At 42.6% G+C, this 22898-nt stretch overlaps 1 protein-coding gene across 1 annotated transcript in view; it reads right to left on the reverse strand.

Annotated features, from left to right (window-relative positions):
- Positions 1-21281, reverse strand: part of BPTF (bromodomain PHD finger transcription factor) — a 144745-nt gene extending 123464 nt beyond the window's left edge. Inside the window, exon 1 of the mRNA XM_032429970.1 lies at positions 20645-21281. Within this exon, the coding sequence (XP_032285861.1) occupies positions 20645-21281 (637 nt within the window). The remainder of the gene's footprint in view (positions 1-20644) is intronic.
- Between the last annotated feature and the right edge of the window lie 1617 nt (positions 21282-22898).

Genomic DNA, 22898 nt, shown 5'->3' on the forward strand with positions numbered 1-22898 from the left:
TTGGACTATTTCCTCAGAAAAGTCTTGATATCGCTGTGCAAGCATTAGAAGGAATAAGGACAAGAAGAGAAATTCCACACAGATTAATATGTGCATTTCTGAAATACTTTTTAAGTTCCATAAATAGAATATACTATAAACAGACAGACCTCAAAAGGAGACAGTGTTAACATACTGAAATCAAGCACGAAGCCATGACAGGAAAATATAGAAATTGAACCTACTGAACACTGCCATTTGGTATGAATCACTTGGCTATGCAGTCTCCCAAGTGTGTGAATTCTAGAAAACATCCGTGAGTAGAGAGGTCTAGGCATTCACTTTCTTAGCAAATCTCAGGAAGTCCTATAGTTACAATTTAACATCAATTAAGTAACAAAAGAATTCCTCTCAAAAAAAAAAAAAAAGGTAATGTTTTCCTTGAAAACTATTAGTTAAATAATTTGGCCAGAGATTCCTGAGAAAAGGTTTTATATAGGAGAACAGACACACTGGAACACACCAGTGATCTCACAAGTCAGCTCATATGCCAACTGTTAGACTTTTACAACACTGGAATACTCTTAAGTTACCAAATTAAATTTCCCAACCAAAAGCCTCTAAATTGTAATCCTTTCCCTTCTGTCCCACATCTATGACTCTTAGCTTAATTTTATCAGGACCATGGCAGATTTTCTAAAACTAAGTATTAACTGACTGCCTCTAACAACAGGCAACTCCATGTGCGGCTCTCGGGGGTGCCTACAGCTGACTCAGTCCATAGAGCATGCAACTCTTGATCTCGGGGTTGTAAGTTCAAGCCCCATGTTGGGTGCAGAAATTACTTAAAATCTTTTTTAAAAAAATTTTTAGGGTGCCTGGGTGGCTCAGTCAGTTAAGCATCTGCCTTTGGCTCAGGTTGTGATCCTGGGGTCCTGGGATCAAGTCCCACATCAAGCTCCCTGCTCAGTGGGGAGCCTGCTTCTCCCTCTGCCCCTCCTCCCACTCATTCTCTCAATCTCTCTCTCTCAAATAAATAAAATCTTTTTAAAAAAATAAAATAAATAAAATTTTTAATCAATCAATAAATAGCCACATGTGGCTAGTGGCTGCCATACTGGACAGCATAGAACTAAGAGTGAAAAGAATCCAGAGACTTTCTTTGACTCATATACTCATATACCTGTGCTGCCTACCACATACTGGAGATTGAGCCAGGTACTAAGGACAGGGAGATGAATGAGACCCTGCCCTAACACAGGTTCTCATGAACGAGACAACCAGATAACTAACAGTCCATTTCAGTACAATATCTTAACAAATAAATATTTAATGATAAAGGGGTCAAATAATCTAGAGGATAAAATAATCTAGAGGATAAAATAATCCCTCCTAAATATTTATGGACCTAATAAGAGAGCCTCAAAATATATGAAGACTAACAGAACTCCAAGGAGAAATAGGCAAATCCATAACAACAGTTGTAGATTTCAACACTCCTCTCTTAGTAATCAATAAAACAAGTAGATGAAAAATCAACAAGGATATAGAAGACCTTAAGAGCACTGGAACCAACTTAACCTAACTGATACTTATGGAACATTCCACCCAACAACAGAATACACTTTCTTTCCAAGTACACTTGGAACATTCACCTAGAAAGACAATATTTTGGAGCACAAAATAAACCTCTAAAAATGTTTTACAAAATTAAAGTCATACAAAGTATATTCTCTGACCATAATGGAATTAAATTAAAAATCAGTAACAGAAAGATATCTAGAGGGGCACCTGGGTGGCTCAGTCTGTTAAGCATCCAACTCTTGATTTTGGCTCAGGTCATGGTATCAGGGTCGTGAGATTGAGCCCTGCATGGGGTTTCCTACTCGGGGGAGTCTGCTTGGAATATTCTCTCTCCCTCTCCCTTTGCACCTACCCCTGCTCCCTCTCTCTCTCAAATAAATAAATAAATAAAATCTTAGGGAAAAAAAAGACACCTAGAAATTTCCCAAACATTTGGAAACTAAACAACATGTAAGTGTATAAGGTTCTGCAGGGTGAAATGAGAGGTAAAAGAACTTAGCCCTACTTGGGGAAAAGAGAACAGTGACCAGAGAAGGTAAGCTGGACAAGGTGATGGCTGGGTGACTAGGAGTTAATCATCGCAGCAGTGAAGAACTTTAAGTTATGTGACGAGAACTACAAAGAATTCAGTATTACCTGGTGATCAAATTCAAGGTGAAGAGAAATAAGTTGTGAATAGAGAGAAATAAGGGAGATTTAGAAGTCAATTAATCTTTGACCTTTCTCTCCTTCACCACACCCCACCTAATCAATCTATCACTAAGATGGGTCATTCTAAGTCCTAAATTATTTTTTTCAATTCTTTCTCTTCACTCCCACTGATACCAACCTAGTACAAGATCTGTCAAGTGGTTTACCGAACTCCCTTCATCCATTATCTTATCCCACTCCAATCTCCATTCTATAGCCAGAGAGACCTCTTTAAAAGCAGTCTGATCACATTTCTCCTTATAAAATCCTTCATGGTTTTCCCGCCAGTCCATTGCACGTGATGATCCTAGGGCCTACAATCCTCTTTCCTCTCTTACTTTTGAGCTTGTCAGCTCTTCAGGGAAGCTTTCTCTGACCCCCACAGACTACATCATATTTACATGCCCCCTTTCAAAACACTCCTCCTACTGATACACTTGCTGCCTTCCCTGCCACATTAGGGCTGAGGCCGTATCTCATCTATTCCCGGCTCCATTCCAGATAGTGCCTGGAACATAGCAGGTACTCAATAGCTTTTTTTTTTTTTCTTAAATGAACAAATCAATGAAGCAACAGAAGATGAGGCTGGACATAAATGAAAGGAGGCCAGGCAGCAAGCTGGTTCCTTCAAGAGGCGAACTGAGGGATGAAGAGGGCCCGATTCAGGGAACCATTAGCATAAATGAACAAAAGAGTTCAAAGATATGTAAACTGAATAGGACCTGGTAACAATCCTGCAGATGCAGGGTGAGGCATAGGGAGGAGTTTCTTACTTCCTCACTTCTGACTTGGGCAATTCAGTCGGCAGTGCCATTATTCGCTGAGCAAGGAAATGGGAGGTTGGGAGTGGTCACTAAAGTATGAATTTTATTTGGAACATGTTCAATGTGATGTGCCTATAGGACATTTAAGTGGAGGGCTTCAAGAAGTATTCATCCAGGGGCGCCTGGGTGGCTCAGTCATTAAGTGTCTGCCTTCGGCTCGGGTCATGATCCCAGGGTCCTGGGATCGAGCCCCACGTGGGGCTCCCTGCTCCACAGGAAGCCTGCTTCTCCCTCTCCCACTCTCCCTGCTTGTGTTCCTTCTCTCACGGTCTCTCTCTGTCAAAATAAATAAATAAAATCTAAAAAAAAAAAAAAGAAGTATTCATCCATTACTAAGTTAAAATACTGGAAAGAAATTATGACTACAAATAGAGATTTGGACATGAGAGGTCATGAAAGTATTAAATTAGCGAAGAAATGCAAATTCAAACAAAAGTGCTTTTAACCCATTGAATGCAAAGATGCTTTATAAAAGTGCTAGCAAAATGAAAGCTGGTGAAATATATATTTGTATACTGCTGGTGAAAATATATTTACTGTACTTACGATATATCATGTTATACATATTATAATACGCCTGTTATATATTATATATGATGTATATTACATATTACGTATGTACGTATATTAGTGTGACACATAGTGAAGCCTTAAAAAAAAAAATCAGGGATATGAACCAAGATTTATCTAAAAGAACAGCCACTAAAGGTAATCATAGCAAACAGAGTACAGCTTAACTATTTTGGTAAAGCCTTAGGATGGAACCTTACATAGCTATTAAAAGTCATATTCTATGGACATTGGGGAGGGTATGTGCTATGGTGAGCGCTGTGAATTGTGTAAAACTAATGAATCACAGACCTGTATCCCTGAAACAAATAATACATTATATGCTAATAATAATAAAAAAAAGTCATATTCTAGGGGCACCTGGGTGGCTCAGTCAGTTAAGCGTCCGACTCTTGATCTTAGCTCAGGTTGTGAGTTCAAGCCCCACAATGGGACTCCATGCTGGGAGTGGAGCCTACTTTAAAAAAAAAAAAAAAGGTCCTATCCTATCAGCCTTCTCCTATCACAATAAATCCTATACACTAAAGCCACATTATTATTTTTTACAATCAGCTTTATCATGACATGTTCCACTTTTAAAACATTCAGTAACTGTCAACTAAGTACAAATTTCTCAGACTGGCATTTATTCAACTTGGACCAAAATACAATCTCCCTTTCTTCCAGTCTTATCTCAACACTCAAACCACAAAAACGTAGCCCTAAACATGCATCTTTCTGTCCATCTGTTACAATTCGCATCCTCCTTTCTCTGCCTGTTCAACGTCCACTTGGAAAAATCTACCCAACTTACAAAGCGTATCCAAAATTCAACCTTCTTCTTGACACCACTTCTGATCTTCCAATAGAATGCAACTTCTCTAATTTCTTTTTCCATATAGCACTTACCACAGCCTGCCCTGTGTTAAGAGTTATTTATGCACTGTGCTATTATTCCTTTTTCAAAAGAGTAAAGACCCTGAAAGCAAGGACCATTTCTTCTTTTTTTTGAAGATTTATTTATTTGAGAGAAAGAAAGAGCGCACATGCACGGGGCGGGGTGGGGAGCAGAGGAAGACGGAGAGAGAATCCCAAACAGACTGCCTGCTGAGCATAGAGCCCAACATGGGGCTCGATCTCATGACCTGGAGATCCTGACCCGAGCTGAACCAAGAGTCGGACACCTAACAGACTATGTTACCCAGGCACCCCAGCAAGTACCATTTCTTATCCATCTCTGTATCTCTTTGAAGCTTTTTTTTTTTTTTTTTTTAAGATTTACTTGTTTATTTTAGAGAGAGCAAGAGCACACAAGCAGGAGGGGCAGAGGGAGAGAGAATCTCGAGCAAGACTCCACGCTCAGCACGGAGCCCGACCCGGGGCTCAATCTCACGACCCCAAGATCACCACCCCAGCCAAAACTGAGAGTCAGATGCTTAATGGACTGTGCCACCCAGGCACCATTATCTCTTTAACGCTTTTAACACAGTATCCTGCACACTAAGTAAGTATTAGATAAATTATTTTTAAATTTTTTAATCACATTGTAAATAAAGAGACTTCAGTTTAATTTTTTTTTAAGATTTTATTTATTTATTTGAGAGAGTGAGAGAGAGGGAGCACAAGCTGGGGAGGGAGGCAGAGGGAGAGTGAGAAGCAGACTCCCCCACTGAGCAGGGAGCCGGATGAGTAAGACCCTAGGATCATGACCTAAGACAAAGGCAAACGCTTAACTGACTAAGCCACCCAGACCCCGAGACTTCAGTTTATATATGACAAAATCATAGCATGAGTTAATATCCTCTTCCTCCTAACACTTGGAAAATTGATAGTGAAGAAATACGAAATGCAAAACATACAAAGAGAAAAAGAGAACAAAGAGAAAAAAACACAATGAGATATCACCTCACACCTGTTAGAACGGCTATTATCAAAAAGGTAAGAAATAACAAGTGTTGGCAAGGGTGTGGACAAAAGGGAAACCTTGTGCACTGTTACTAGAAATGTAAATCAGTGAAGCCGCTATGGGAAACAACATGGAGGTTCCTCAAAAAATTAAAAACAGATCCAGCAATTCCACTTCTGGGTATTAATCCAAAGGAAAAGAAATCACTATCTCAAAGAGATAATCTACATCCCCATGTTCACTGAACATTATTTACACTAGCCAAAACATGCAAACAACCTGCGTTCATTGACGGGTGAATGAATAAAGAAAATGTAATGTGTACATGTACGTATGCACACGCACACGCCAAAGAAAATACGTATTATTATTAAGCTATAAAAAAGGAAATCCTGCGACAATATGGATAAACCTTGGGGACACCATGCCAAGTGGAATAACTCAGGCAGAGAAAGACAAATACTGCAGGATCTCACTTACATGTAGAATCTAAAAAAAAACTCAAAGACACAGAAAACAGATTGGGGTGGGGAATGAGTGAAGATAATCAAAAAACACAAACTTCCAATTATAAAATAAATAAGTTCTGGGGATATAATATATAGCATGTAACTAAAAGTTAACAATACTGTATATTTGAAAGTTGCTAAAACAGTAGATCTTAGGGGCCCCTGCGTGGCTCAGTCAGTTAAGCATCTGCCTTCAGCTCAGGTCATGATCTCCAGGTCCTGGGATTAAGCCCTGCCATCGGGCTCCCTGCTCAGCAGGGAGTCTGCTTCTCTCTCTCTCTCTCTCTCTCTCTCTCTCTCTCTCTCTCTCCCCCCCTCGTCCCTCCCCACCGCTCGTTCTCTCTCTCCCCCTCTGTCCCTCCCCACCACTCATTCTCTCTCTCTCTCAAATAAATAAAATCTTTAAAGGGCGCCTGGGTGGCTCAGTTGTTAAGCATCTGCCTTCGGCTCAGGTCATGATCCCACCAGGGTCCTGGGATCGAGCCCCACATCGGGCTGCCTGCTTGGCGGGAAGCCTGCTTCTCCCTCTCCCACTGCCCCTGCTTGTGTTCCCTCTCTCACTGTTTCTTTCTGTCAATTAAATAAATAAATAAAATCTTTCAAAAAATTAAAAAAAAATAAAATCTTTACAAAAGAGAGAGAGGAGAGGAGACAAAAGCAATCAAGCAATTTCAGTAACTTTGTAGAATGTGGAAACTGGGAAAAGAGGTATCTGACTTTGCAGAGAGAAGTCTCCATTCTAAGAACTTTCAGAGGCAGAGGAGAGGAGCAAAAAACCTAATGATCTGGAGGCAACAGGACTCCTGGACCATTGGGCTTAGAAGGCTCAGGGTTCCTGATGGGAAATTTAGTGACATGTGCATACTGTAAGGTGAGAGCCCTACCCACCTCCCTTCACTTAACTTCCCAAGATATTGGGCATACACTCTCTCTCAGGCCCCTAAATCCCAGCCTCAGGCAAGAAATTAAAGAAATCTTCCCTTAAGACACCAAACAGACTCACAAGAGAAAAATAAAAGAGTGAAAGACAAAAACAAAAATACACAAAAATAACAAATACTGATATCTGGGGTTCCACCAAAGACAAGGTTGGCTCACTGCCCAATCACCTCACAGTGAAACCTACCAATTGGGAAACCATGGCCACCCACTATCCAGCATCTCACTCCATGAACAGCTAAGGATCATGAGGTATTCAAAAAAAAAGCCTCCACTATTAGAACTAAAACAGAATAGAATCTGGGGTGCCTGGCTGGCTCAGTCAGTAGAGCATGTGACTCTTGATATAAGGGTATGGTTTCAAGCCACACACTGAGTGTGGAGCCTACTTAAAAAACAAAATAAAAATAAAAACAAAAACAGGGGCACCTGGGTGGCTCAGTCGTTAAGCGTCTGCCTTCAGCTCAGGTCATGATCCCAGGGTCCTGGGATCAAGCCCCGCATCGGGCTCCCTGCTTCTCCCTCTCCCTCTACTGCTCCCCCCGGTTGTGCTCTATCTCTTTGTCTCAAATGAATAAATAAAAATCTAAAAAATAATAATAATAAAATACAAAAATAAAAACAAAAAGAATGGAATCTGAGGTAACAAAAGAAACAAAGAAAAGTTTTAAAAAACTAATAAATATCCTCAGAGAAATAAAAAAAAGGGTATTACATCCAAGAAGAGTATGGTTTGAAAAAGGAACAGAGAAAAGAGCTCTGGGAAATTATATAACATAAATAATTATTGTTAGCTAAACTTTCCAAATTCAAGAATAAGAAAACAAATACACCCAATTAAAAATTGGGCAGAATATTTCGACAGACACTTCACCAAAGATTTGTTTCACAGACAAGCAAATAAGCACATGAAAAGATGCTCAGCATCATTAATCATTAGGGAAATGAAAATTAAATCATAATGAAACATACCACTAGGGGCACCTGGGTGGCTCAGTGGGTTAAGGATCTGCCTTTGGCTCAGGTCATGATCCTGGAGTCCCAGGATGGAGCCCCACACTGGGCTCCCTGTTCAGGGGGAGTCTGCTTCTCCCTCTCCCTCTGCTCCTTGCTCTATCAAATAAATTTTAAAAATCTTTAAAAAAAAAAAAAGAAAAGAAACATACCACTATATACCTATTACAATGGCTGGAATCCTCATCTGTTGCTGGTGGGAATGCAAAATGGTAAAACCACTTTGGAAAACAGTTTGGCAGTTTCTTTTTTTCTTTTCTTTTTTTTTTAATTTTTTTTAAAGATTTTATTTATTTATTTGAGAGAAAGAGACAGAGAATGAGGCAGGGTAGGGGGGGGAGGTGGGAGGGGGGAGAGAAGCAGACTCCCCGCTGAACAGGGAGCCTGATGCGGGGCTCCATCCCAGGACACCGGGATTATGACCTGAGCCAAAGGCAGATGCTTAACTGAGCCAGTCTGGTGCCCCTGGCAGTTTCTTGTAAGGTTAAAATATACATGGCATGTAACCCAGCAATTCCACTCCTAGGTATTTACCCAACAGAAATAAAAACTTGTGTTCACACAAAAACCTGTAAGTAAATGTTTACATCAACTTTATTTATAACCTCCAAAACCTGGAAACAATTCAAATGTTCCTGAACTGGTGAGTGGATAAGCGAACTGTGGTACATCCATATAATGGACTACCTACTCCATGACCAAAAGGAATGAACTGTTGATAAAAACAGTATTTTGGATGAATCTCAAATTCACTATGCTAGGTAAAAGCCAGACTCAAAAAGCTAAATAGCCACTTATATGATATTCAGAAAAAGGCAAAACTACAGGAACAGCAAATGTATCAGTGGTGGCCTGGGGTGGAACGAAGGAGAAAGGGCTGACTAAAGGAACACAAGGGAATTTGGGGCAGATAATGGAACTGTTCTATACTCACGGTGGTGGTGGTTACATGGCTGTGTTTGCTAAGAGTCAAAATTGTACACTAAAAAGGGTGAATTTTACTGTATATATAAGCTGTACTTCAATAATTTTTTAATTAGCATTAATGAGAAATATAAAAAGATATTATCATTAAACAGGATGCTATGAAAAAGGAACAAAGAAAGCAGCTTTTAGAAATTAAGTATCTGGGGCGCCTGAGTGGCTCAGTTGTTAAGCATCTACCTTCGGCTCGGGCCATGGTCCCGGGGTCCTGGGATCGAGTCCCACATCAGGCTCCCTGCTCAGCGGGAAGCCTGCTTCTCCCTCTCCCACTCTCCCTGCTTGTGTTCCTGCTCTCGCTATCTCTGTCTCTGTCAAATGAATAAATAAAATCTTTAAAAAAGAAAAGAAATTAAATATCTGACAGCTGAAATTAAAACCTAACAGAAGACTTGGAAGAGAAAAAGAAATCTCCCACAAAGCAGACCAAAAGGACAAGACAACAAGAATTTAAAATGACAAGAAACTTATTAAGACCAGACTATAAGATCCAACATCTAACTAACTAGGAGTTCAAGAAGAGAACTGAACAAATTTGGGGAAAAATGAGCAAATAATAGAAAAAAATTTCCCAGAACTAAAGAATACAAATCTCCATATTAAAAGGGCCCACCGGGGCGCCTGAGTGGCTCAGTCGTTAAGTGTCTGCCTTCGGCTCAGGTCATGATCCCAGAGTCCTGGGATCGAGTCCCACATCGGGCTCTCTGCTCCACGGGAAGCCTGCTTCTCCCTCTCCCACTCCCCCTGCTTGTGTTCCTGCTCTCGCTATGTCTTTCTCTGTCCAATAAATAAAATCTTAAAAAAAAAATAAAATAAAATAAAGGGCCCACCAAGGGGCACCTGGCTGGCTCAATCGGTAGAATGAGAATCCTGATCTCGGGGTCGTGAGCCTGAGCCCCATGTGCAGCATTAAGTCTACTTAAAATTTTTTTTTAATTTTAATTAGAAAAAAAAGGGGGGGAGCCACCAAACACTCAGCACAATGAATGAAAAAAAGAGCCACATCAAGGGATATGGTATCACTGCAAAACTGGAGACCATAAAAAGAGCCGAAATGCTTTAGAAAGGAAAAAAAACAGGTCACACATGAAGGAAGTAATCAGAACAGCCCTAAACTTCTCAACTGCAACACTAGATGCTGGAATACAATAAAGCAAATCTTTCAAGTGAAACTGATTTTTAATTTAAGATCCTATACCCAGCCAAACTATCAATATTAAGGTCACAAAGAGCATTTCTTTTCTTATTAATTTATTTTTTTATTATTATTAACATATAATGTAAATTTGTTTCAGGGGTACAGGTGATTCATCAATCTTACACAATACACAGCGCTCACTAGCAAAGAGCATTTTCAAACATAAAATGATATTTTTTTTAAGTTTATTTCTCATGCACCCATTCTTAGGAATCAACGAGGGTTGGTTGTGCTGAAAAAGAGAAGTAAATCAGGAAAAATGTAGGACTCAAGAAAGAGAATCTACATGGGGAAGCAGCAAAAAGAAATTCCAGGGTGATATCCAACAGACCTACAGAGCAGTCAGTTCAGGTGAAAGGAGAAATGGGGAGCGATACAAAAGGGAGACCAACAAGGAAAAAAAATGGAATTGTTACATTTGAGAGTCTGGAAAATAGTAAGTGATAAGATATTTTACAGACTTGATAGTGCACTGGGACAGATATGTAGAACATTAAGCAAGTGAAAAACTAGGCAATAACTCCAGAAAAAGTATTATTTATAATAATCATATAAATAAATCATATTTACATAGTTATGATCATGTAACCAATCCCTCAACATTTATCCAAAAATCATGCTATAACTATAATGAAAGGATAAAGAAAAAGTAAGAGTAATTGTAATAAGGCTAACTCTTCATTTACCATTAACAAAGTCAAAAGAGGGGCGCCTGGGTGGCTCAGTCATTAGGAGTCTGCCTTCGGCTCAGGTCACGATCCCAGGGTCCTGGGATCAAGCCCCGTATCGGGCTCCCTGCTCCATGGGAAGCCTGCTTCTCCCTCTACTACTCCCCCTGCTTGTGTTCCTTCTCTCGCTATGTCTCTGTCAAATAAATAAAAAATTTTAAAAAACAAAAACAAGGGCGCCTGGGTGGCTCAGATGGTTAAGCGTCTGCCTTCGGCTCAGGTCATGATCTCAGGGTCCTGGGATCGAGTCCCACATTGGGCTCCCTGCTCCTTGGGAGCCTGCTTCTCCCTCTGCCTCTCTCTCTAATGAATAAATAAATAAAATCTTTAAAAAAAATAAAAATAAATAAATAAATAAATAAATAACAAAAACAAAAAACAAAGTCAAAAGAGAAATGTCTAAAACTGATAAACCAAATGTTTAAGCATATTATTTTAAAATACTATGGTAAATGTCAAGGGGAGAAAAAAAACTACAAGAATTGAAAGCCACTGCCTCTAGAGAGGCCTCAGGTAGAAAGAGGTACGTCAGGGAACTGCTTTTGTTCACTATGAGCCTTTAATACAATTTTAATTTTACCTATGTTCATGTACTACCTTGATAAAGACAATGAAAGGGGAAAATCTTGCTATATATCAAGTAAAAACAATTAGTTTATTATAACCCTAGTTGTACCTTTAAAAAAAAAAACGATTTGGGGCGCCTGGGTGGGTCAGTTGTTAAGCATCTGCCTTCGGCTCAGGTCATGATCCCAGGGTCCTGGGATCGAGCCCCGCATCGGCCTCCCTGATCGGCAGGAAGCCTGCTTCTCCCTCTCCCATTCCCCCACTTGTGTTCCCTCTCTCGCTGTGTCTCTCTCTGTCAAATAAATATAATAAAATCTTAAAAAAAAATAAAAAATAAAAATAAATTTTTAAAAATATTTATTTATTTATTTGAGAGAGAGAACCCCCAAGCAGACTCCCCAGTGAGCAGGGAGCCGGATGTGGGGCTCAATCCCAGGACCCTGAGATCATGACCTGAGCCGAAACCAAGAGCCAGACGCTCAACCAACTGAGCCACCCAGGCACCCCTAGTTGTACCTTTTTAAAAATACATAGGTAAAAACATGTTATAGGAAATGGTATAAAAACATCCCCAGGAGTTATCTTTGGTTGGTGAGATTACAGATTTTCATTTTCATCTTTGTGTTATGAGTATTTTCCCAAAAGAGTAAATCTGCACTATTTTTATAATTTTTCATTGCAATTCTTAAAAACAACTTGAAAACAGATGAGCTTTCCAGGGAAGGAGGGAGACAGTGAGAGGGCCATGCATAGGCAGGTTTAAAAACCTGGAAAACTGGTGTTGAAGAAACAGGAAGAGAAAGACAGCACAAACTACCAAGAGTTAAGAGTGTCACAACTGCTTTCTCTACTCTAATTGACCACGGTGAATAACTGAAGTAAATACATTATTTACCATAGTTCTGGAATAAGTCAGATAGTAGCTAAACTAAATTTTTTAAATGGGTAAATATTTAATATTTCTTTTAAAGGAGGAAAATAAAGCTCTGGTTTAATGCATATTTTTACTTAAATGTGGTCCTCAAAATATGTTTATACCTTATGAGTCAAATGACATCCTTTTTTTTTTTTTTTTTGAAGAAGGCTCCACCCCCAGCGTGGAACCCAATGCGGGGCTTGAACTCAAGACTGAGACCAAGACCTGAGTGAAAACAAGAGCAGAACACTTAACCAGCCGAGCCATGCCGGTGCCCCTAAATGACATTTTCTCACTATACTCAAAGTAAGGTCCCTATATTTTTGAAGAGTCTCCATCTTCAGGGGAGATTCCCCTGGGAATCCTGGGATCAAGGGTCCTGGGATCGAGCCCCACATCAGGCTCCTTGCTCAGCGGGGAGCCTGCTTCACCCTCTCCCTCTGCCTACCACTCCCCCTGCTTGTGCTCTCCCTCTCTCTGTCAAATAAATAAAATCTTAAAAAGAAGAATCTCCATCTTCAGTTTAGGAGCAAATCGACAGGTAATAATAGCTAATATTTGTTGAATCTTTACCACGTGCCAGGCACTGTTCTAGGCATTTCATGTATATTAACCATTTAACCCTCATGACACCTTGATATCTCCATTTTACAAATGAGGAAAGTGAGACACCAAGTGTTAAGCAAAGAGCCCACCATCACAGAGCCCAGACTCAAACTCACGACGTCTGGTCCAGATTCTCCACTTTAAATCTCTATGCTACATGTTATCCATCTAGATCCTTGACATACACAAAAGATTCCTCCGATTCTCATACATCAGGACAGCCTACACTTCTGTAGTGGGCTTACAGATGCAGGTGCCTCCGATACCTGCCCCAAGCCCCCACTCTGACAGCATGGAAACCAATGGCATGACTCCACTTACACTAGTCCTTCTCTGACAAATCCTTCTGGAATAAAGTCTCCAAACTGACCTAAGGCAATTCAAAAATCAGAGATAATTGGGAAGACTTACAACCCAGCTCTCATTCATCCTAAGAAAACCGCTGTTGTTGTAGTTTTAAAGATTTTATTTATTTCAGAGAGAGAGAGACAGAGGTAGCGACAGAGACAGCAAAAACAGGGAGGAGAGGGAGAAGCAGGCTCCCCACTGACCAAGGAGCCCGACACGGGGCTCAATCCCAGGACCCTGGGATGAATGACCTGAGCCGAAGGCAGATGCTTAACCGACTGAGCCACCCAGGCGCCCTGAGAAACTGTTTTAAAACTATTGTAACAAAATGTCCAAATAAAATGATTTTATTAAAAATGTATTGGGGGTGACAGGGAACCTGTATTTGTGGGGCGCCTGGCTGACTCAGTCAGAAGAGCATGTGACTCTTGGTCTCAGGGTTGTAAGTTCAAGCCCCACGCTGGGTATAGAGATTACTTAAGTAACTTTAAAAACAATAATAATAAAATAAAACTGTACTCGTAGTGATCCAGGAATTCCACTCCTAGGATATACCTATGAGAAATGAAAACACATTTCCAGCCAAAAACCTATACACAAATGTTGACAGTAGCATTATTCATAATAGCCAAAAACTAGGAACAGGTCAAATATCCGTCAACTGATGAATGGGTAAGCAAAATGTGGTATATCCATATAATGGAATATTATTCAAACATAGTACTGATATATGCTACAATATGCATGAGCCTTGAAAACATGCTAAGTGAAAGAAGCCACATATTGTATGATTCCATTTACATAAAATGTCCAGAAGAGACAAACCAACAGATAATAAAAGTAGTGGTTGCCAAAGAATGGCAAAAGGGGAAGGAGAGAACAAGAAGTGATTGCTATGGGTATGCAGAGAGGGGGGTGTGATTAAAAAATGGTATGAAATTAGGGAGTGGTGACAGTTGCACTTAAAAACCAATGAATTATACACTTTAAAAAAGGGTGAATTTTATGGTATGTATATCTCAATAAAGTTATTTTTCTTTTTTTTTAAAAGATTTTACGGGGCGCCTGGGTGGCTCAGTCATTAAGTGTCTGCCTTTGGCTCAGGTCATGATCCCAGTGTGCTGGGATCGAGCCCCACGTTGGGCTCCCTGCTCAGTGGGGAGTCTGCTTCTCCCTCTCCCTCTGCCACTCCCCCTGCTTGTGCTCTCTCTCACTCTCTCTCTAATAAATAAATCTTAAAAAAAAAAAAAAAAAGGCATTCAAAGAGAAAAAAGACCAAGAAGGGAGGAATCTATTCAATGCAAAGAGGGCATCTGCTAGGATTGGCTCCTGTCCATGTCACCCAGATTATCAGTCCCCCCACCACAACCACCACCTTCTCATCCCCTACATACCCCCTCCAAGGATCTGCAGTCACAGGGAGGACACAGGGTACTGAGGAGGAAAGGAGAATCTAACAGAAGAAATCAGAGTTCCCGGCCTCAACATCCCCAGTGCTGCTGTGCATACACATTTCAATACATAGCTCCATTCCCAAATATACACCAGAAAAGAAGATGAACATGAAATGTACACAAGACTATTCATTACTGCATACCTCAGACGTACCTCTTTACCACTCAGAGATCATTTCCCCAACGTTTTATTTTTATTTTTTAAGATTTTACTTATTTATTTGACAGAGAGAGACACAGTGAGAGAGGGAACACAAGCAGGGGGAGTGGGAGAGGGAGAAGCAGGCTTCCCGCTGAGCAGGGAGCCCGATGCGGGGCTCGATCCCAGGACCCTGGGATCACGATCCGAGCCGAAGGCAGACGCTCAACGACTGAGCCACCCAGGCGCCCCTTGCCCAACTTTTTAATAACTCTTCGGGGCCCTCATTTTCTTTCATGTTTAACCTCTTCAGAGACAGATACCTGAAAACAGATCTCACTCATTTCCCTTATAATCCTGAATTCCTATCGCCACTCAAAGCACTACCATTCCTACAGAGGCATATGTGATGCATTCTTCTCTCCGTCTACACTTCTGATGTTGTCGAGGCCTGGGGAACCTGAAGTACCTCCTGAATTGATCTGCCATTCAGTGCTTCAAAACCCATCCAGATACTGACTAGCTATCTCATCTTCCAATCCATCCTGCAGAATAGAAGCTATGCTAAACTTGCTAACATCCCACTGAAATCATATTCCACTTGTTCCCCGATCTTTCGACTGATCACCAATATCCACAAATGAAATAGATTTGAAATAGATGGGGGGAGGGGTCTTCAGAAACCACCTCCTCCAGTAATCCTCTCAGTATGGGGGGAACGAGCTGGCTGCAACGGTAGCTTACAGTATCTCCGTGATTTGATTTGGTTTTGTTTCATACTCCTGCATGCTGCTGATGGGAATACTGCATATCCCTTGGGTGTTACCAGACTGAAAAATGAGGATTGCTGATCTAGCCCAATATTTACCCTACAGATGAAAGGGGGAAAGTTATAGCCTGGTTCTCTAGATACTGCCCAACAACAGACCTTTATAGCTTCTTTCTTTTACTCACATACTCAGGCTCTTCCTAAACCAGGATACTTAAGACTGCCCACACTTTAAAATCAGTGCCTTAGGGGCACCTGACTGGAGGCCAGGTTGGTGGGGCACGCGACTCTTGATCTCAGGGTTGTGGGTTCGAGCTCCGCACTGGGTGTAGAGATTACTCAAAAAATAAAATCTTAAAAACAATCAGTGCCAGGGCGCCTGGGTGGCTCAGTCGTTAAGCGTCTGCCTTCGGCTCAGGTCATGATCCCAGGGTCCTGGGATCGAGCCCCGTATCAGGCTCCCTGCTCCGCGGGAAGCCTGCTTCTCCCTCTCCCACTCCCCCTTCTTGTGTTCCCTCTCTCGCTGTGCCTCTCTCTGTCAAATAAATAAATAAAATCTTTAAGAAAAAAAAAAAACAATCAGTGTCTCAGTTCATGCTGCTCCCTCCCTTGATCTACCCATCCTCACCTTGCACATGCCCATCCAAGAAGCATATACCCACACCAACTCCCCCAAATAGGGTATAAACTTGTCCTTTGCTAAATCTCTACTGCACTTTGTCCTTCACTTGTAGCAATCCAGAATTACACAAATACCAAAAAGACATTTGGTTGACACTGGTGGAAATAAATACTACCAAACCAGTAACAAATTCTGCTTCAGATAAATCTACAGTTCATTCATGGCATCTATGCCACTGTTCTCTGTCATAATCCTTAGAGGACATAAATCACTAACTCTCCCAGGAAAACATCAGGGCTTTGGCTTTCTGAAGTCATCAAAGGTTCCAAATCTCAAAATTCCAGCTAAGTATAATAATACCTCAGAAGTCCCACAAAGTTAAATGCACAAACCATCCAGTTTCAAGTATGATTTAATTTATTTAGCAATGCTTGATTTCAAGGTGCTGTCAGAACACCTAACACCTATTCAAAACACATTTTCTATGCGATCTTTCTCAATGCGTTGACAATATATGTCATAAAACCGGGGTGCCTGGATGGCTCAGTCGGTTAAGTGTCCAACTCTTGCTTTTGGCTCAGGTCATGATCTCAGGGTCCTGGGATCCAGCCCCGTGTCGGGCTCCAAGCTCAGTGTGGAAAGAATCTGCTTGAGATTCTTTCCCTCTCCCTCTGCCTCTGCCCCTTCCCCAGTTCACACATGCGCATGCACGCTCTCCCTCAAATAAATAAATTAATAAAACCTAAAAAATATGTCATAAGGGGCACCCGGGTGTCTCAGAAAGTTAAGCATCTGCCTTCGGCTCAGGTCACGATCTCAGGGTCCTGGGATCAAGCCCTAGTCCGGCTCTCTGCTCAGCAGGGAGTCTGCTTCTCCCTCTCCCTCAAAGCTCGCGCTCTCTCCCTCTCAAATAAATAAAATCTTTTAAAAAAAAATGTCATAAAACCTATAGGCTGAAATAACTCTAAACAATAAAAATAAATTTTATTTTATTTATTTTATAAATAAAAATAAATAAAACTTGGCCTTGGGCACCTGGGTGGCTCAGTCGTTAAGTGTCTGCCTTCGGCTCAGGTCATAATCCCAGGGCCCTGGGATCGAGCCCCGCATCGGGCTCCCTGCTCAGCGGGAAGCCTGCTTCTCCCTCTCCCACACCCCCTGCTTGTGTTCCCTCTCTCGCTGTCTCTCTGTCAAATAAATAAATAAAATCTTTTAAAAAATAAATAAATAAAATAAAATAAAATTTGGCCTTTTTCAGCCAAATGCCTCTAAGCTGAAGCAAACCTAGATGATTTCAATTTTGAATTAATAGTCATTTCTATTGTACTGTTTGTCATGTGAATATCTTACACACCCATTTAAAATTTTTCTCCATAAAAGGAAAACATTTAATCTCCAATGAAAATACTTTTTAAAATCTATGATTTTAGGGGTGCCTGGCTGGCTCAGTCGGAGGAGCGTGTGACTCCTGATCTCAGGGTCATGAGTTTGAGCCCCACAATGGGTGTAAATATTACTAAAAAAATAAATTTAAAAAAAAAACCTATAATTTTAGAAAAGTAAACTCATAATATTAACCAACATTTCTGCATCAGGAACAGTCATATAACCTACAAACCACTCAACAGATGAATGAACTAACGAATAATTTCTTATGGTAGCAATTTAATATGTTAGTACTTAAGCCAACGGTAGTATTGCCTACAAAAATTAATCAAATTGTTCTAAATTCCCAATAAATTCTAATCCTTTTTTAGCCTTGACAGTACAGGATTCAAATCCACCAATCATATTTCCTTCTGTGCTCTTGGGATATCAGTCCCAGAACGTTTTTTCTCCCCAGGCATATACACATATACACATTTACCTGAGAGCCTTCTCCCTAGCCTTTATTGTCTGGAAATACGGACAATAAAACCAATGAAACTGGTGCTTAGCCTCAACAGCTCACTGTCATGCACTGTTACTCATTCTAGCCAAGTGGACATATTCTCAAAGTTTAGAACACAAAATGCATGATCTCTTTCACCATAATCTTGAGGAATAATGTGTTTCAAAAAGTAAAAGATCCAACAAGTTAACACCACATCCAATAAAGAAAGGAAAATGCCTGGCAAGTAATATGAAAGAGCAGCTTAAAACACACTAACTCTTACTAAAAACACTCACTGGTCAAACGATCAAAATCTAATTAGATCAATTTTTAGTTTCCCAAATCCAAAATATTTAGGAGCTAGGACACCCACTGCAGAATTATCAAAACTTTATCTATTACAAGCTCTCACCTAACTAACAGTCATTTATCCAACCAATCTTTGTTGAGCAGCTGCTATGTGCAAGACACTGTACTAGGAACTGCAGGAGATAAAAGATTAACATAAGGATATATAATCCTTAATTTCTTATAAAGATAAGACAAGTATACACAAAGTAGTCTACAAATATCATTAATAAAAACAAAATGTCATGGAAGTACATAAATATACAAGTATTTTTTTATAAAAAAGGAAACCTAAACACAAATTTTAATTTAACTCAGCATATACACAGCTATCAATCCTAAGTATTATTTGCTAGTCCCTCAAAGAGGTTAAAGTTAGCTGAACTGCCCTGCCAAAATGCCTCAGCTCTGTCTAGCCGGAAAAAACATCCTCAGATAGTGTAATTCAGTCTCTATGGGTCTTTCAATTCTGGGTAGAAAGAACCACGTAGGATTTCTTAAGGTAAAAACTATTACTATAAAAGATCTTAAGTTGGCTAAAGAATGAAAAGTGGCGCGCAGTTCCTTCTACACACAAGACATAAATACTTGACACTTGATTCATTCCCTTCACTCTCCTGCCAACGTCCCCTCCTGCCCCTGACTGGGCAATATTGTCAGGCAAAAGAAAATTACCTTTTGCATTTGCTGTTAGGACAACCTAAATGAGTCTTCGCCTGGCTTCATACTCATACTCCTCCATAAGTAGTTAAGCATTTATAAAAAATGGAAACATCTCAATTTAACCCCTTCTATTACCCTAGTCTCTATTAAAAACAAGTCACACATTACTTTTTTAAGATCCTATTTCCTCATAAACTTCACTCTGTAAATGCTCTTAAAACTGGAATCTAATTTTGTTAATCCAGATTAACAAAAATATAAAGGAAAAATCTTGTAGGCTATTGCTACAAGTTACTTCCCCCCCCCCCCAATTTAGTAATCTGCAACTACGTATTTAATACAAAGCAGCAACTGTGTGTTTAAAAAAAAAAAAAAAATTTTCATCTCAGCACCAGCCTAGAGAATCTTTCTGCGAGAAAATAGGAGAAAAGTCACCCTGGAGAAATTCATTACAGATCCAGAGAAGACTTTTATCCTTAGAAATAGAATCAAGAAAAAAAGTGATTCTGTAATAAATCCCCATGTACTTCTGCCTTGTGACTAAGAAGCTGGTCCAAAAGTTCACCTTCAGCAATTATGTCTGCATGATCAACTATACATCTTCTGCAACAGGTGACGCGAAACTGCATTTCTCAGGCGAAGCAAAGGGATCGAATTAGTTAAGACGCATGTTGCTGCAGTTTCTTACTTTTCTTGGGGGGGGGGTGGATTTTACGAAAATGATTTGGAATCGAATGAACTGCCAAATTTGTTTTGGTTTTGTTTGACTTTCTACTCTGCTTTTTAATCAGCCATTTACCAGCAACTGTTGCACGAGCCCATTAGCACTCAAGAATAAAAACAAACACGCAGGACCAGATAAGGCTCCCCTACCAACCCAACCGATCCATTTCCTTAACACAATTTTAAAACCACACTGCTGGGGTGTGAAGAGAAGGATGTTTTTGCGTGTGTTTGTGTGTCACAATCTGTCTAAATCCTCAATTCCCTTTTAAGGAACAGATATATAATAAAAATCTAAAAGAAACCAAATTAGAAATGCAAAGGCGTTTGCAAAACAAGAGGCTTCTTTCATTCCAAAAACCAAACCAAAACAAGGGGAGAAAAATGAATGCAATGGATATGTGTGTGCCAAAGTTTCAATCCTGCCCGGTGGAGACACTGCACTGGCACAAATTTTGAAGAGGAAAAAGAGGGGGTTGGGGGGAGAGAAAGAGAGCGAGTGTGTGGCCTGCAAACTGCAACAATGCAATCTCCATTTTGAACAATGCGCCTCTTTCCTCTTGTAAATCTAGTTTTTTGCCACTTGATGTGCCGTCGCGTTTCCCCTCCGTTTGGGGGGGAGGTGGGGGTGGGGGGAGACCAGAGAGGGAGTGAGCAAGGGGGGAGGGCAGAGGAGGTGGGGAAGGAGTCTGCAGCAACTGGGCTGGGTGGGTACCTGGAGTGCTGCTATAGGTGCTATGGCTCCTGAAGCTGCTTTCCGTGCAGTAACTGGCGTCGTCGTCGTCGTCTTCCATCTCCTCCGGATAATCGGAATCATCGTCGTCCTCCTCCATCTCATCCTCCTCGTCGTCCTCGGAATCTTGGGTCTCCTCGGCGTCGCCGTCCTCCTCCTCCTCCTCCTCCTCCTCGGAGACCATGTCCTCCTCCTCCTCCTCCTCCTCCTCGCTCTCGTGGTCATCGTACACCACTTTGTTGACGGCCCTCCGGGCCGGGGTGGTCCGGGCCAGGTGGCCGCCGCCGCCCCCGCCCCCCGTCCTGCCGCCCCCGCCTCCTCGCCCCCCCCGGCCCGGGGCGCTGGTGCTGGGGGGGGCCGGCGGCGGCGGTGGCGGCGGCGGCGGCGGCTTCCTCCGGCTACTGCTGCCCCCCCTGGGCGAGCTCAGCCGCGTCTTGGGCGCCACCTCAGCCTGGGCGGCGGCCCACCTGCCCCGGCTGCTGCCGCGGTGCCGCGAGCGGAGCCCCCCGATGGGTCCGGACGTGGGCGGAGGCGGCGGCGGCGGCGGCGGGGCCGGGGTGCAGCGCTCCGCAGCGGGAGCCGCGGGCTGCTTGGGCGGCCTGCCCCGCCGGCCCCTCATGTCGGAGCCGAGGCGGGGGGGAGAAGGGAAAGCGGAGGGGGGAGGGGCGGGCGGAGGGGTGGCGGTGGGGGGCGCCGGGGCCGGGTGGGGAGGCCCGCGGGGCCGGGCGGGAGGGGCCCGGCCGGCGGAAGCGGGTGGAGGGAGAAGGCTCAATCCGAATTGCTGGGGCCCCACTCCGGATCGCCTTCAGCCGCCATCTTGTTTCTTCCCTCTCGCTCGGTGACTGGGGGAACCGACAGCGGCCGCAGGCCCGGAGCGCGGTCACGTGAGCTGCGCCGCCGACGAGCCTGGGACGGAGCGAGGCCGCGCGGCGGCCGCTAGGGGGAGCGCGGGAGCGCCGGGTCGGGGGCGGGGAGCCCGGGGCGCCTCCGCGCGGCGCGGCTGCACCGCGGACGCGGGCGGCGCGGGGGAGACGGGCGCTCAGCTCGCGGAGCGCTGCGGGCCACGGGCCTGAGGAGCCAGTTGCTTCCGCGGAGCCCCTGCTGAAGCCCGGACTCGGCAGGTCCTCCCTCCCGCGTCTCCTCTTCCCCGGCGCGGAGAGGAGGGCAGGAGCGGCTCCATACTCGTCTCGCCCCCGCCCCGCCCCCTTGGGGGAAACTGATGCTGAAAGAGCCGGAGGATGTCGCGGAGCGGGGGACCGCCTGCACCAGCGCGGGACGGAAATGAACTGGGGCCGGGGAGACGAGCTCCCAGAAATGTGAAACTCCGAAGGCTTGGTTCTAGAGAGTCCTAGAATTGATCCCTATGACAACTGTTCAGGGGCTGTGCCAGGAACCACACCCTGGGCTGCCAGACCCCAAGGGAAAGTCACTCTGAGACTCACTGGATAAAATCCCCATCTGAAAAGCCTCAGATAAACTCCAGAACGCACCTACATTCCAGTCCTCCTCCACCTTTCCCAGTGTCCCAGCTACTAACTCTCGACCACCTCAGCAAGAACTTTCCCAGTTTCTCATAAGCAGTAGAAAGGTTGACTTCCTAAAACCTACTTCGGAATGTTGTATGTTTGTGTTATCTTATGAGGAAATAATTTTATTTCTTTACCTGACAAGTCACCAGGTCTCAGTTCAGCCCAGGGAACGAATCATGATGGTGCAATGTCGGGCGCCGCCGACCAAATGAGGTATTCAGCTCACAGGGGTCAAGGTCAGCTCGACATTCGAGAAAGGTTTTATAAACATATTAATATTTATCGAATATGTGACAACCAAAAATTGATTTAAAGAAAGACAGTAAGCAGGATTCTGTCCACCAAGTAGCTTATTACAATCTAGTTAGAAGGATAGAACACAAGTGAAATGAAAATGAAAATACAAGAATTGCCAAGTAAACTCAGTATAATCCGATTGCATCAAGAGTGGCAAATTTACATGCCTTCAAGGACCATGCAAGTGAGGAAAGTAAATAAAGTGGGCAAGGCCAAGGCTGACAAGTGGAAGGGCCTGTGTTTTGCTTAGGGAGGGCAGCCGTGGGAATATGGGTGTAAAATAGCCAGATCTTCAAATTCTTCAAGAGAAGGTGGAAATGTGCATTTCACATGAAATCTCTTGGTTTTTATATGGCAACCGCATCGATTTAAAAAAAACAAACAAAACTTCAGATTGGTCCAAATAAATG

Source organism: Phoca vitulina, unplaced genomic scaffold, assembly GCF_004348235.1.
Source record: "Phoca vitulina isolate PV1807 unplaced genomic scaffold, GSC_HSeal_1.0 scaffold41, whole genome shotgun sequence".
Taxonomy (NCBI): Eukaryota; Metazoa; Chordata; class Mammalia; order Carnivora; family Phocidae; genus Phoca; species Phoca vitulina.